Source organism: Vombatus ursinus, unplaced genomic scaffold, assembly GCF_900497805.2.
Source record: "Vombatus ursinus unplaced genomic scaffold, bare-nosed wombat genome assembly UNPS02014802.1, whole genome shotgun sequence".
Lineage (NCBI taxonomy): Eukaryota > Metazoa > Chordata > Mammalia > Diprotodontia > Vombatidae > Vombatus > Vombatus ursinus.
The window spans coordinates 24,909,523-24,925,547 of NW_020954580.1; the positions used below are offsets into that span (position 1 = coordinate 24,909,523).

General features: G+C 38.7%; 1 protein-coding gene across 4 annotated transcripts in view; it reads right to left on the reverse strand.

Annotated features, from left to right (window-relative positions):
• The window catches only part of CASP8 (caspase 8), a 52,058-nt gene that overhangs the window by 14,681 nt on the left and 21,352 nt on the right, over nucleotides 1-16,025 (reverse strand). For all 4 annotated transcript variants that reach the window (XM_027873560.1, XM_027873561.1, XM_027873558.1 and 1 more), the window contains exons 2-7: nucleotides 15,053-15,382; nucleotides 5,578-5,683; nucleotides 4,310-4,445; nucleotides 4,165-4,206; nucleotides 3,603-3,658; nucleotides 1,592-1,733 (exon numbers count right to left, since the gene is read on the reverse strand). In XM_027873560.1, coding sequence (XP_027729361.1) covers nucleotides 1,592-1,733; nucleotides 3,603-3,658; nucleotides 4,165-4,206; nucleotides 4,310-4,445; nucleotides 5,578-5,683; nucleotides 15,053-15,348 — 778 coding nt within the window. In that variant the 5' untranslated portion in view covers nucleotides 15,349-15,382. The remainder of the gene's footprint in view (nucleotides 1-1,591; nucleotides 1,734-3,602; nucleotides 3,659-4,164; nucleotides 4,207-4,309; nucleotides 4,446-5,577; nucleotides 5,684-15,052; nucleotides 15,383-16,025) is intronic.

Sequence of the window (16,025 nt, forward strand, 5' to 3'; positions counted from 1 at the left end):
TCGAGTGAAAAAGAAGAGGGCCTGGGACACAGCCTTGGACCAAGGACACCCATGGTTAGTGAACCTGACATAGAAGAAGAATCAAGAGCCTAAGGAGCCTGAGGAGTAGTCAACTAACTTGGAATGGGGGATGGGTTGAAGAGCAGGTTATGGCAGTGCAAAGGTTAGGACAACTGGGCGGGGGGAGGAGACAGGTCAACTGTCCAAGAAGTGACCAGACAATCGATCCTGTGGATAGGAACTGGAATGAAGATCAGGGAGAGAAGGAGGTCAAGGGTAGGGTCCAAGATAGGTTCCAGCAGTGGGGCATCATGAGAAGGTTGACCTGTGGACAGTTTTGCCATGACTCAGTTACAGAAAGGGGACTGAAGTTCCCTCATGATGGAGGATAAGAGAAATGATTTATTTCTCTGTCATATTAATAACCAATTATTAATTGAGATCAAGATTTTTTTTTTCTATTTCCTCATTCAGAAACAAAGCCTTGTAGGTTAATACAGCCAATATATGAAGAACATCACTGACCTTGCTGGAAAATGTTACCCCACCTTGACCATCTTACCTAGGTAGAAATGTTACCCTACCCAACCAGAAAAACCTTACAAAGAGAAATCTAGGCGAATTCCAGACCATTGTGTTCTACTCAGGCTTAGGGGGTGGGAGGGTGGGAGTAAAGATCCTTTATCTAGATTGCCTGAGGCTGAGGGTGGTCTGAGAGTAAGAGTGGCATAATTAAAGTCACCTTCTTCCAGCCTCTCATTAGAATAGGTCCACCCAATTATAATATTCATTCTGTCATTAATTGTTAACCAATTTATTGCCACCTGTTGGGAACACCCACTCTTTTAAAGGTATATAAGCATCAAGACGCCTCTAGGAGGGGGTCTTTTGTTTATGAGAGAAGATCATAATTAATAAAATGATTAATTACCCAGAAATTATGTCTCTTGAACTTTTTATATATCACAGTTAAAAAGCACATTCTATTCCTCACTCTCCCCACCAATTATTGGTACTCAAAAACTAAACCCTAATTTCCCCACATTAGTTATATCTCTGGATATAAGTGATAGGGGTGGAGAACAGGACATCTGTCACACTGGAAGGTCTGAATCTGACCTTCAGAAAAACCAATAAAGTTTATATGTGAACTGAATCATAATTGGTTGATATTTCAGAACTTCTCAGGATAAATGGCTATGATAGGAGAGAACGTAAACTGAAACACTTTCCCAATTCATTTCTATTGGACACATCGAAGTTTAGGAAAAGATACCTATTACTTGGCTTTGGAATTGAAACTCATTACTCCTGGTCTCTAATTTGAAGACTCACTTATGAAGAATCATATACAGGACTTAGAGATGGAAAGGACCTTAGACCATCTGGCCTGACCAGGGCTTAGTCAGCCTACACCATGGTGACTCCCTTGCCTAGTGAAGATAGAGGCTGAAGCTCGCTTCAGTGAGAAAACATATTCAGAGTTGGGATTTAGTGGATAGCAGTCTAGCATAGATGTCCTCCCAGCCCTAACCGCTGAAAGTTTCCCAGCAAAGTTTCCTGCCTGCAGGTGCCTCTGATTCTGTTGTACCTGCATCTACATCAGTCCCTTTCCTGTCCCTTATGTTCTGGTGCTCAGGCTTTTCCTTCCGTGCTCTTTGGAAGTCAAAGTTGTTGATGATCAAGCAGTATCCCCGAGGCTTGCTGCTCATTTTGTAAGCTTTGTCCTGGTCCTGAAAAAATGAAGACACAAAACAAACTTCTCACTCTGTGAGCCCCAGCCCAAATAGTTCATACAGAACTTCATTTATAAAACAACGAGGCTGAACTAAATGACTCCCAAAGTCCTTTCTCTCTCCAATATGCCTTCTCTTTTTTCTCACCAACACTGATACACACCCCACAGTCCTCCCCAAGAAAGGGATACTTCTCCAAAGCTCCTGGCGCCATTCCCCTCACTTTTTCTGTTTCCTCTCTATCATTGCTATCTTTTGCATCTAACAATAATTCCATATATACACTGAGCACTGGACAGGTCAGGGCATTTTTAGCAATATATTAAATGTAAATATTATGCATATATGTATACATGTATGTATCTGAGGCTTTTTAGAGGTGTGTGAGGCAGGGAGAGGTTGGTTCAGACCTACAATTTTATCATTGTGGGGATATTTTCTTCACTGAATAAAATCAGTAACACATCTATAAGCTATAATCTTAGATACAGACAAGACTTGAAGTGATATTTTCCTAATTCTAAAGTCAGCTGTCTATATACCACACCACACTGTTTCTCATACATGATGTCAATCTGAAAAACAACCATGGGAGGTGGGTAGAAAAGCTTTTTTTTTTTAGATGAGGAAACTGAGACCACTGACCTCTGTCTATAGTGTACTTGCTTGCCAAAAAGTGTTATATAGCTAGAACCCACCTCCTTTGGCTCCAAGTCAATAGCTATTGAAAATGTGTTCTGCTTCTCAGGGGTGTGATGGAGCTCAGCTGAACCAATTGTTCAACTTTCAGTGTGGGCCTTTCAACCTTGGAAATTGGCAAATGTCACAAATGAGGGCTTAATTTCCTGTTTTGTTGATTGACTAGCCTTTTTAAAGTTATGGACAAAGTGTGAACAATGTGGATTAAACTTTAAAAGCGTGCCAAGTGAACATTTTTTTCCCTTCAGAGAGCCGGTGTTAAATATGTAACCCACACCCCTGCCTACAACACAGGGGCTTTCTAGGGACATCTCATGTTGGCCAAGATTTTATCAGGCAGGATGGCCCTGTGGCATGGAGCTCAGATCCTGTTCTGTCAAATGCTAGGGCTGTGAGAGGTGGCCCTTTTGGTCCTACTTACCTGCTCAAGAAGGTGCCTTGCACGCTGAGTTTAGGACTCTGAATGGCCAAAAGGGACAGTAGGGATTTAATTTATTTGTGAAGGAAAATGATTGCTTCCTGCTTACTAAGAGGATGAAGGGACTAGTTGGCTGATCAAGAATTCTGGATCCTTCCACAACAAGCAACAGCAGCGGAATTTGGGGGCCTCGAAGGATCTTATTACAGCCAGGTACCATAGGGAAAGGTGGGAAGCTTTGCTTTAGGGTCCTGCCACTAATCCCTGATAGGGGCAACTAGGTGGTACAGTGGATAGACCACTGAACCTAAAGTCAGAAAAACCCTGAGTTCAAATCCAGCCCGAGATACTTCCAAGCTGTGAGACCCTGGGCAAGTCACTTATCCTGGTTTGCCTCAGTTTCCTCATATGTAAAATGAGCTGGAGAAAGAAATGGCAAACTACTCCAGTATCTTTGTCAAGAAAACCCCAAAAGGGGTCACAAAGAATCAGATGCAACTGAAATGCCTGGACAACAACAACTTATCCCTGATAACTCATCTTAAATACTTCCTCACTATGGGCAGGAAGAGAAGGTCTGGAGTGCCTCCTCTGTCTATCCAATATCTCTACCTTGGGTCTCAATATACAGAAGACTTTTTCATGTTTCTGTCTCTCTATTCATCTAACAACTATAAAAATGGAAAACAATAATATAATATGGAAGGGAATGGGGAAGGATGAAACAGGAAGTTGGGCTGTAAATATACCTTTTCTCCTGGAAAATCTCCAGATGTTGCCTGAAGATCATTCATCATTTCTTCAACTAAAAGTAAGCAAGATAGGACTAGAATGAGATGGGCTTAAGGGGGAGCAAAGAAAAATGCAATATTCTAGATACATCTAGGATGCTTTTCACACTGACAGTTCAGTTTACAAAAGGGATTTCTTAGGCCAGATCTTATGTTGACCTGAGAAATTAGCCATCTTTCAGGGGTGATACTTGATGAGACTGATATGAGCTCAGAATGCTCTACCACAGGTCGGGCACAAATAGTCCATGTGAACATTTGGGGTGGAATTAGGCCTGTGTCCTCCCATAAGAAATTACTTTGCATATATATTGTATTTGTACATGTTGTTTCTTCACAATAGACTACAAGTTACTTGAGGGCAGGAACTGATTCATTTGATCATTGTATTCCCAATACTTAGCAGAATGGTTGGCATAAAAATGCTGGTTGTATTGAATTGAACAGCAGAAAGGAGGAGGGAAAATAGATAAAAGTAAGTAAAATACATATATTCCCCAAACTTATCTTTATGTATTACCATCCTGGATTTCCACTGGAACTCTTTCTGTGCTTCTTTCCACTAGATTTTTTTAAAAGAATCAACATTTGATTAGAGGCCCTTGTGACAATAATGATGTCAAATCATGAGCAAATTTTGACAAATAAGAAACAAGTTTTTCCACCTCTGTTTGATTCATAGTCTTTGATTTTCTTCAGCAGGTTCTTGTCAATGACATCACAAACTGCCTTCAGGTCATCCAGGTTTCCTTCTCCTAGAATTCCCCGTTTCTCCATCTCAATGAAAATATCAATCAAGGTCTGGTGGAAAGGAGAGGACAAGTAGGAAAACAGCAGTTGAAAAGACTGGTCTGTGAGCTACATTGTTCTTCAGGTATTAGCATTTTTGCTTCCTTCTACATTCTCAGAATCAAGGAGACTTTATACCCCCCCCCAATTTGAATTGGTCAAAGATCCTTTGTCATAAAAGGTTTTTTTAAGAGTCTTTAGACAACCTGCCCTGTATTTTCTGGGCATGTTCTGGTCTGTAAAGATAATGACAGATGAAGGGGGATCATCTCAGACTCCATGTAGTCCTTAGCATCTCTATCATGGGTCAGCTCAGAGATTTCAGTTCTATAGGATAAGTAAAGTTCAGGGCTGAGACACAGATCTAAAAATTATGGCATCAGACCTGGATCTAATCATGACATCGCTGACTCTGTCCCTCAAGTCCACTGCCAGCTCTGCAAACTTATGGCTCATCCTAGGATCTGAGAAAGCTGGAGGCCAGAAGAAAGGCAATATGGCATGTGTGATTACAGTGCTGGCTGTATAGCAGGGAAAAGCTGGGTTCAAGTGCCCCATCTGACACTAGCTATGTAACCATGGAGCAGTCACTTAAACTCACCGAGCATTTCCTGAACTGTAAAATGAACGAGTTGGACTAGATCAGGGGTGGGGAACCTGTGGCCTCGAGGCCACATGTGGCCCTCTAGGGCTGATTCAGTCAAAGGGCCAGACTTGAGGACCTAGAGGGCCACATGTGGCCTCGAGGGAGAAGGCTCCCCAACCTTAGACTAGATGATCTTTTATGGCCTTTGCCTGCTCTAAATCTATGATCTTATAACCAAAGAGAACTGAGAATTATCCAAGGCAGATCAATTGTTCTAGCCCTGCTGAGACTCCCTTTTTTTGTATATCCAAACATGAAGCCCATTTTTTGCTAGAGATAACTTTTTCGTTCTCCTTACCACAGCCAAGATCCTACTGTACTGTAAGGGTCCCATCAACCAATACTGCTAATCTCAGCCAAGTCTGCCTGAGAATTAGATGGTGGCAGGCTGTTACTTATACCTGAAAAGCCTTCTGTCCCTTCTCTTCAATCCTCTCTACCCCAACCCATTCTCAGAAAGCACTCTGGTTCACAAAGCACAGCAATGCCAGCTCTTACCATATTATCTTCTAGTTTGCACTTGGGAATCTTGCGACTCAACATAAATTTAATAGATTTCAATTCAAATTTTGCCACATTTTCGGAAAGATCAAAAAGCAGGACCCTGGAGTGGGAAATGAAGAAACTTTTAAAAATGATTCCTTGAGGCATTTTATAAGTTCTTACTCATTTTTTTTTCTTTTTTGAATCTGGATTTAACGAAGACCAAATAAAATGGGCGTTTCCATATACACAGAACAGAAAAAAGGATTGTACAGAATACTGTAGTTCTCTTTTACAAACAACTTGCTACCCTTTTAAGAATCAGTAAGTTCAGCCTGTAGCTATCAACATTGTCCTGTTTGTCTATGCTTCTTTCTATATTTCCTTCTGTTTTCTCTTCCTCCTTTTAAAAAATGATTCTTCAATGTCTCAAAGACTTTTCTCCCCCACCTCTTTTTGTTTATCTCTAACCATCCCTCTCACTTTCCTCCCACCATTGGGGGGGGTAAAGGAAGGAAAAGAAAAACAAATCCCTCATAATAAATATGCAAAACCACTCAAAATAAATCCCCACAACATCTGTGTCCTGAAAAAGTCTTATGTTGCATCACGGAGTGCCTATAGGCATTTCAGTCAAAGCAAGGGGCAGCATGATTTAATGGAAAGAGCAGATTAGGGAACCTGAATTTAAATCTCAGCTCTCCTACTTACCCCCCCTGTAAGCTTGAATGGGCCATTTAAGATTTCTGGGACCCAGTTTCCAAATCTGTAAAATGAGGAGGTCTCCTCCAGTTCCAATCTTATGATTCTGTGACTAGGCAACACTTTAACACTAAATTGGGAGATCCATTCATTCATTCACTTATTTATTTATTTACTCATTCATTTATTTGCTCATTTATTCATCCATTCATTCTCTTATTCATTCATTCATTTCAAAGGTGCCTAAACTGTAGGAATCCTGGAGGATGTGTCTGCTTTATACACCCTGATCATGCAATTCCTATTAGCCAAAAAAGCTTCATGAGAGGCCATAAATAACTCTCTGATTCTTACAGAAGTGGCGTAGTGTAATGAGTTGAGTGTTGAACATGAGAGTGAAGGCCTGGGTTCAAATCCCACCACTGATACTGTTTGACCATGTGTAAGTCATTTAACTTCTCTGTACCTCACTTTCCTCAGCCATAAAATGATGGTACAAGTAGTTACCTTACAAGCTTGTTTTAAGGCTCAATCATAAGCTCTTTAAGGGTAGGGACTATCTTTTGCCTCTTTTTATATCCCCAGCTTAATGTAGTGGCTGGCACATAGTAGGTGCTTAATAAATGCTGACTGACTGACTGGATGTAAAGTACTTTATAATTGTCAGAGCACTACATGATCTAGAATGTGAGCTCTTCCCATCAGTTGAGCTCCCTGAAGGAAGGAACATCATGTTTTTGCCTTTCTTTGTATCCCCAGTGGTTAACACAGGGCCTGACACATAACATATGTTTGTTGAATGACAAAAAATGTCAGTGATGAGTATGATGATGTATCGACCCTTCCTCCATGAAAATCCTCCTCCAAAGCCTCCTACAGATATGAATGTGACCATGGGACCTTTTTTTTTTCTTAAGGTTTGCAGCCTATTTTATTTTATTTTTTCTCAATTAGCATTCTTCCCCTCTCATTAATCCCATCTTTGGGGGGGGGGAACAAAGAAAATAGAAAAACATACCCCTTATAACAAATGTGGATTGTCAAGCAAAACAATTCCCATGTTGGCCATATCCTGACCTTGCCATCTTAAAGGCCATGAAAAGCTCTGATGGGCCCTACAAAACTGGAAAAGTTTCAAGTTCAGGTTAATATGGGACCAGCAATGGACTGTCATTTGAGGACCAGTCCAGCTAAATTTCAGGATACTCTTTACCAAAAGCTGGCCCCAAGCACTAAGAAAACCCCCTCCCCTCAGGTGAATCTGAGGTTACCATCTTCCTTGGTAGGAGTACCCACAAAGATAAAAAATCACCCACTTTTTGGGGTGATTTGTATCCCCATTGCCTAGCACAATGACTGATTCATCATAGGAGCTTAATAAATGCTTGATGCCTAAATGATTGATTACTACCACCATATGTTTACAATTTGATTTGTCTTCACATTTTGGAAATTAAGAAGACTGAGGCATATGTTTGTGAAGCCTGCAAAATGCTACATAATGTCTTACATTTGTGGATTGTTAGGCCTTAGCCACAATTCATCCAATTTGGGGAGCCAGGCTTTCAGGAGGGCCAAGATAATGGACAGAAGATGGAACCCAACAGTTTAATAAATTCTTGTTGGATTAGATTGGATTGGACCCCTCATCTAATTCTCTAAATTCAGAGGTTCCTGTTCCTTGATTGGGCTTAACTAATAAACTCCTTGTGCTTGGAATTATCTTTATCCATAAATACCTATAATCTGATTTTTTAAATTTATTTAAAGTTTAAGCAAGCCAAATTCTACTGATATTCAACTCCAAATTAGGTTGGCTATTCATAAGAGAATGAAACATTATTAATTAAGTACTTAATATGTGCCAGGTGTTGTGTTAAAAATCATGGAAATCACAAAAATTAATTACAGATTGTGACAGGCAAGCAGAGCTGGTTAAAGGCAAGATAGTGACCTGGGGAACTGGCTTTTTCAAGGCCTTTAGTTTCTCCCTTCTGATGCTCCTTTTCTCTTTCTTGTTTTCTTTCAATCATTGGCTTGAGAGCCTTTGCCATCTCTTTGCTCTTCCCCATCATCAACACCTGCTCTTAGTAAATTATTTGATATGAATTGTGAAGAAACCACACTGTAACTGACAAATGCTGTTTTGTTCAAGTTATGAAACTTACCACAAAGCGCCAACTTTAAATGAAAAAATAACCACTTTGGAGAATTTTTTTTTTTAAATCACACCAAGATTGCTGTTATACTATTAAGAAGGCAGGGAAGTGTATTATTTCACATTTTCTTAATTACTCTCTCATCATCGCTGTCATAATTATTATAGTATTGTGAATAATGTAGCACCCAGAGGCCATGAGGAAATGTGCAGGGCCATTTGTCTTTAAATTAAATCATTCCAGATTGATGTGCCTTTTTGAGTTCTTATGTCTAACTTTTACCTTTTCCTGTTTACTCTCTAGCTGTCAGGATGTAGGCTATTTCGTTTTCACTCTGACTCATTCCCCTTTCCCCTATATCCAATCAGTTGCCTAGACTTGTCATTTCTCCCTCTTCTACATTTCTCCCATCAGTCCCTCTTCGTCACACCGAAAACATCTTTATTCAGTCCCTGATCTCTTCTCACCTACATCATTGCAATAGCCTTGAAAATGAACATGTTATATTCTCTTCTCTACCCCAGCCCACCCCCAGTACAATGTAAACTCCTTAAAGACAATGACTACTTCATTTTTGTCTTGGTATCCACCCCCCAAAGCTTCATACAATGGTTGGCACATAGAAGGTACTTGACAAATGCTTGCTAATTAATGTTAATTAAGTCTTGTTATTGTCTTAAGAAACATACTCAACATGGTGGAGAGGGCGCCTGTGACAGCCGGTACAGCCAGCCCCAAGCTTACTTTGCTGCTGACCTCAGACGTCCCATGTCCGGCCCCAGGATGGGTGACTCATCCTGGGGTAAAGGAATGTAATCTGCCCTACCCTGGTGGGAAAGTCCTTGAAAGAGTGGCTAGGTAACCCTGGGGAATGGTAGCCTAGTGCCTGGTAAGGAAGAGGAATGATTGGGCAGGAAAGCATAATCCTCTGGAGGATTAGGAATCTCACTCCCCAGGATGTCAGCATCTGGGCAGAGCCTCGGTCACACTTTGGCTGGGAGTTGGAGATCAGAAAATTCCCAATACCTGTCTACGCCAGCCCCTGAGAGAAGTGAGACTGTTCGGGTTTGAAAAGACAGCCTATTTTCTTCACTCATCTAGAGTGAAAGGGGAGGAGAGGCCCTTGAGAAATATGGAATGTGAAGGAAGAGAGCAGGGAGGAAAGCACATCAGCAGATGATCAGAAGCCATTTCAGGCATGGACACTCAGACAGGAAGCAGCCAGCACAGCTGGCTTTTGAGACACAGACAAGCTCCACCCCTGCACCTGCCATTTTCAGACTGGCTGTTTGAATTGTCATGACTTTGTCTCAGCTGAGGGCTCTTGAGCAAAATGAAAATCTTATTGATCTTCTATGCATAAGCTCCCCAAATCAGGGTACAGAAATGAGGGGACTGACTTCATTTATTCCCCACCCACCCACCCAAGGCAACATGATATAGTGACAAGAGCACAGTTTTATAATTATAGGGCATGGGTTCAAATCTTAACCTGTATGACCTTGGGAAAGTCATTTACTATCACTGGGCCTCAATTTCCTTATCTATAAAGTGAAAGCATTAGGCTAAATGATATCTCAATTATAAATCTATGATACACTCATCTCTTAGAGCAAGGCTGATAGGGAAGTAAAATTTTTGGAAAAATTTAGAGCTAATAGAGAAAATATAGTAACTATGTTTAGTATTCTTTTTATGCATTAATGTTGAGATAGGATTAGTACCAGTAATGTAGGGTAGATTAGATTCCTTTCTGAAAATATTAATAATATACTAGAGCAGGGGTGGGGAACCTGTAGCCACGAGGCCTAAACCCTAATCTGTAAGTGAATTTGTTCTCTGAAGTTTGGATTCAAAGGGTGGCACTTGAGGACCCAGAGGACCCCCTACATGGCATCAAGGCCACAGGCTCCCCACCCCTGTTAGAGTATGGAAACCAATATGAGGCAGCCGGGCAGAGTGGACAGAGTCAAAGTCAAGAAGACTTTGGGCAACTCATTGAACCTCTCAGTGACCTTCCAGGTCCTCAGTGTTACCTTTTGACTGAATCCAAGGGCTAAAGAACAAATCCTTTTATTAAGGGAATTTGTTCTGTGAAGTTTGGATGCAGTCAAAGGGCTGCACTTGAAGACCTAGAGGGCCACATATGGCCTTGAGGCTGCAGGTTCCCCACCCCTGCTCTAAGATAAGAAATTTTAGAGCAGGCACATAATCTTCTTCAGGAGAGGAAATTCTCCCACTGAAAGTCTCCTATACTAACAAAATCACAAGTCCAGTCCTATCGTATCCCATGGCATCTGATAATCCAAATATAATAATTCTATAACTTTGAATAAGAATGGGTTTAATTCCCCTGTTAAAAAACTACACTATATTTCCTATAGAAACATGCCTAAAGTAGATACATAAAGCCTAATATAGAATTAAAACGTGAGAATGGGCTTAAATTAACCATGCTTTGGCTATAGCCAGAAAATTAAAATTTGTGGCCATGGCATCTAGAGGAGACTGAATTCAAATTAAAAAGATTAAAAGAGATAAAGAAGGGAACAATAGGGACAGCTAGGTGGTGCAGTGGATAGAGCACCAGCCCTGAAGTCAGGAGGACCTGAGTTCAAATCTGGCCTCAGACCAAACACTTGACACATACTAGCTGTGTGACCTTAGGCAAGTCACTTAACCTCAACTGCCTCACCAAAAAAAAGAAAAGAAAAAAAAAAGAAGGGAACAATATATCATACTTGAAGGTGACATTGAAAGAATATCAGTTTTAAATATCTGTCTGCCTAATGGAACAGAGAACAAATTGATCAAAGAAAAATTAGCTGAGTAGGAGATAAAGCTTTGAACTTAAGAGTCAGAAAGACTTGAATTCAAACACTGCCTCAGGTACTTACTAGAATGTGTGACCCTAGACAAGTCACTTAACTTCACTTTCTTCAGCTATTAAAAAAAGGGATAATAATGACACCTACCTCACTGGGTCATTGTGAAGGTCAAATGGTATATAAAATACTTTGAAAATCTTATAACAAGAACTATAAAAATTTTAGCTACTACATAGGTACAAAGAAATAACTAGACAGAAAAACTAAGGGCAATATTTCAATACCCCACTAATGGAATATGATAAATCAAACAAATATATAAGCATGAAAGAATCTGAAGATGTGAGGAGTGCTGAAGAAATTGGATTGGATAGTTATGTGGTAAGAACTAAATGAGAAGTGTAGGAAATATTTTTATTCAAGTATAGATGCATTTATCAGTCAATCAATAAGCATTTATTAAGTATCTATTATGACAAGTACCATGCACAGTTTTATAAAAAAATTATTGCACTTTAAGTATCTATAAAGAGCATATATAAAAGATATATAAAAAGATATATAAAAAGAAATTTAAAATATTACATTTGCAAACCTAAATGCAAAAAAAAGTAATTAACAAAGGAAACATTAAAATATGTAGAATAGAAAAAAATTGATTTGATTAATTATGCTTGAGATAAATTCAAATTATAGAAACTACAGTGAGAGAGAAAGAGAATATTCAACACCAAGTAATCATTGGTCTGATCAAACAAAAATAAAAAACAAATCCCAAAACCAATTTAAATACAACATATCCCAATTAATGGGTTGCAGCTATAGCAACATATACAAATTAATTGCAATAACAACACCAGTGGGCAACTGTAGAATTAAGTAAAGTGATAAAATTCACAAGAAAATTAAAAGGATAAGAACATTACGGAGAAATGAAAAAAAAAATGGAGAGAACTGGGGACTCAAAAATTCAGATATCCAATTCTACTATAAATCACTAATTGTTAAAACTACTTGAAAATGGATTTTTAAAAATAGGGGGAAAAAAAGTGCTGCATAAATTCAAGATTATAAAACTCTAGGATGTAACCCATTATTCAGGAAAAGAAATTAGGAAAATTGGATGGCAAAACATGAGGAAAATTGACATTCTATCCATGTAGAACAGTAAAATTCAAATGGCTTAATAATCCAAATATAAAAAATAAAATTAGAAACTAATGGAAGGAATATATATTGTAATTGTGAAAATGTTTATGTTTTCCAGGCATTCAACAGAAGATACTGTAAGAGAAAAAAACATGATTTTTATTAAAAATAACTTCTGCACAGCAAAAAGCAATATATCTAGAATAAAAAGTAAAAATCAGAGCCGGAAAAACTTTGTAATGAAATTTTCTGGTAAAAATCTGACATCCAAAATATGAATGATGATGATAATGATGCCTGGCCATAAATCTGTATACCATTTTAAAGTTTGCTAAGCATTTCTCTCATGTGATCCTAGTAACTAAACCAGACACTCGGTTTCATTGCTCATGGAAAGCAATGTAGATCTACCCTGTAAGGACCATGAAAGTGTTTGAACCCTTTCACTCCCTGATTCTAGTCCTAGGACAATACCCTAATAGAATGCTATTGACAAGAAATTTAAAAAGGACCTGTCCATTCAAAGTATCCCAAGCAGTGCTCATACCAAATAATGTGCAAACAATCTATGTGACCAATTATCATGGAATGGCCTAGCAAATTGTAGTTCATAAATGTAATCTTATTCCATGAGATATAATAAATAGGGAGAGTGCAAAGAAATATGAAAAGACTTATGAAATGAAGCCAAGCAAACAAGCATAATCAAAGAATGACCTAGTGACTACAACTATGTATATAATAACAGAATTAGTAAAAAAAAACTCGGAAAAACATACAAATGGGGACATGGAAACAAACAGTAAATTTTGTGCCTAGGCTGTTAAAGTTAACATACATGGACACTTTGAAAAATCTGTTATTTCACCTGTGTAGGGAACTCTTAGTGAGGATACTTTCTCTACTAGCACAGATAAAGTACCTGTTCTAAACTTAAGAGTTAACTAGGGACCAGAGAAGTTATGGGTCCTGCCCAGGGCTACACAGCCAGTATATTACTGAAGCTGGTCTCTCTCCACAGCCACCTATTGATACAAACTTAAAAAAGGACAGAGTGCCCCAAAAGCCTTAGTGTAGTTTTAAACTTGAATATCCTATAGATAGGTACATTAAAAAAAAAAAATACATATTGGGCAGCTAGGTGGTGCACCACCCCTGGAGTCAGGAGGACTTGAGTTCAAATCCAGCCTCCCACATTTATTAGCTGTGCGACCCTGGGCAGGTCACTTAACCCCAAATGCCTCAAAAGAAATTTTTAAAATATATATTCACATTTAAAATAATGTATATTGCCTTAAGATGTGTAGATATTTTTACATATATAGACATATTCAATACTTAAAAACAAATTATAAAATGAAGTTTATAGTTCTATGTGCAATCATTTATAACCATTTAAAAAATGTTTAAATGTTTAAAAGTGTTTAAATGTTTCTGTGGATGGGTGCAGAGAGGACAATAAAAATAAAAACAAGAATACTTTTACCTCCAACGTAATTGAAATGACCTAGAGAAATAGTATTCATTTTAACTCACTTGATTCAGTAGCTGCATAAGTGAATGGGATCTAATTTTTGACATATGCTCTGTAAAACTGAAAGGGCTGTCAAAATGTGATTTTGTTGTTTACACAGACGTTTCTTTTCATTTGACTTCTCATGTGAGAGCTTTCCTCTACAAACACACACAACAATTGTTTGAAGTTAAATTGAGAGGTAGCTGAGGCAGGAGATGATGTGCCTTGCCCAAGGTACTACAGAAGTCTCTATGCATCGGGTCTTTCTGACTCCAAGACTAGCTTTCTGTGCATTACCCCAAAGTGCCTTTTGCATGACTATTCTACAAAGAAATCCCCAAATCAAGAAAACAAATCATTTGTCATACCTGGTACCAGTCAATGTCATTGTAATCATAATCTCTAGGAAAAAATATCTGGCCTCTATCTATCTGATGTAATCTGCAAATTCAAACCTACTGAGAACAAGTATCACAACCAGATATACTTGGGTGTAAATTTTTCAATGCCTCACTTCTCCCAGGGGTATTTGGATTTCAAGCATTATATTTCTAATTGTGAAATGAAAAGCTTTGGAACTCTGATCAACATAATCGAACCAACCACAATTCCAGAGGACTCATAATGAAACATACTACCCTACCTCCAGAGAAGAGAGCTGATGGACTCAGAAGTCTTTTTTTTTTTTTTAACAAGGATAATGTGGGAATTTGTTTTGCTTAACTATATATATTTGTAACAGGTTTTGTTTTTTCTTACTTTCTCAATGGATGGGTGAAGGGAAGGTAAGAGGTAGAAAACTCAGAACTGAAAGTAAAATGAAATTGAATTTAAAAAATAAAGAAAGGCTTTGCTTCCCTTAAAGGAATTTTAGGCATCTGAGAACAGGTGGAAAGCATCCTTTTCTTCAGGGGCTAGGGAGGAGGGAGTGGGAGCTTTTCCTGTGCCCTTGAGATCATCACATCATTATTAGTAGTGCTTATATAGCACATTAATGTTTACAAAGATTTTACATATATTGATGTCATTTAAAGTGGCCATCTATTTAGCCTATATACAAAGTTAAACCCGTCTACAAGAAAATTGCATCCAAATGACACTCATTTCAAAGACCATAATATTAAAGTTCCACCCACCTGTAGGAGGAAATCTGGGCTTTGGTTCGGATTTGACACTCCACCTCTGATTGGTTAGTGTTCAGGAGATTTAGGAGATCCATTCGGTTATTGTGGTACAACAGTTCCTTCAAGAAGGACAGATTGTCCTCCTCCAACAAACCCTTTTCCTCCAGTATTTTGAACAGCCCCACTGCATCCTTGATAAATTCCTGCTTCTTCAATGGAATATGATCCAAGCAGAGGAATTTCAGACCAGCCAGATCTCGACTGTCTATTTCTTCTGCAATATTGTACAGAACCGCGTGGAAGTCCATGCTTATCAGAAAATTAGGAAGGTAAACTTCTAACCTGGAAAAAGAAACCTTTATTTTAGTTGAGGCTGATAAACTCTTAGCTGCATACAGCCTAAGGTCTCTTTCTTGTTCAGGGAGGGTATTTCCCACATTCAAAGTCTGTACTTTCTTGAATAGAATGAACTTAAAGTTACTCTTCCCAACTAGACTATAACAGCCATGAGAATCAGTACCATCTTTGAATATCCCAAAGCACTTACCACATAGTTATTGCTGGTTCATAGTTATTGCTTGATAAATGTTAGGCAAATGAATGGAATGAATACTGAACTAGGTATTCCCAAATCATTCCAATGCACATTTATCTTCTTCTCCATTTTCCCATAGCACTATCTTTTGACTTAAAGTCAGAAGGGACTTTACATGATTACTTAACTGTTTCATCTTTTCACCTCAACTAGTCTTTAAATACCTAGGAGGCAAGGATCGTGTCTTTTAACAGTTAGTCATTTTAATGGGGCAAATCATAGCAGGGCAAAATAAGCACTCGTGTTCAGAAGACCTGGATTCAAATCTGCTTACTAGCTGGGTGATCTTGAGCAGACCACCTTGCAAGACCTCTGAGTCCAGATTTCCTCATCTGTGAAATGGGGACAAGAATATTTCACAGCATTGATGAGAGGATCAAACAATATATT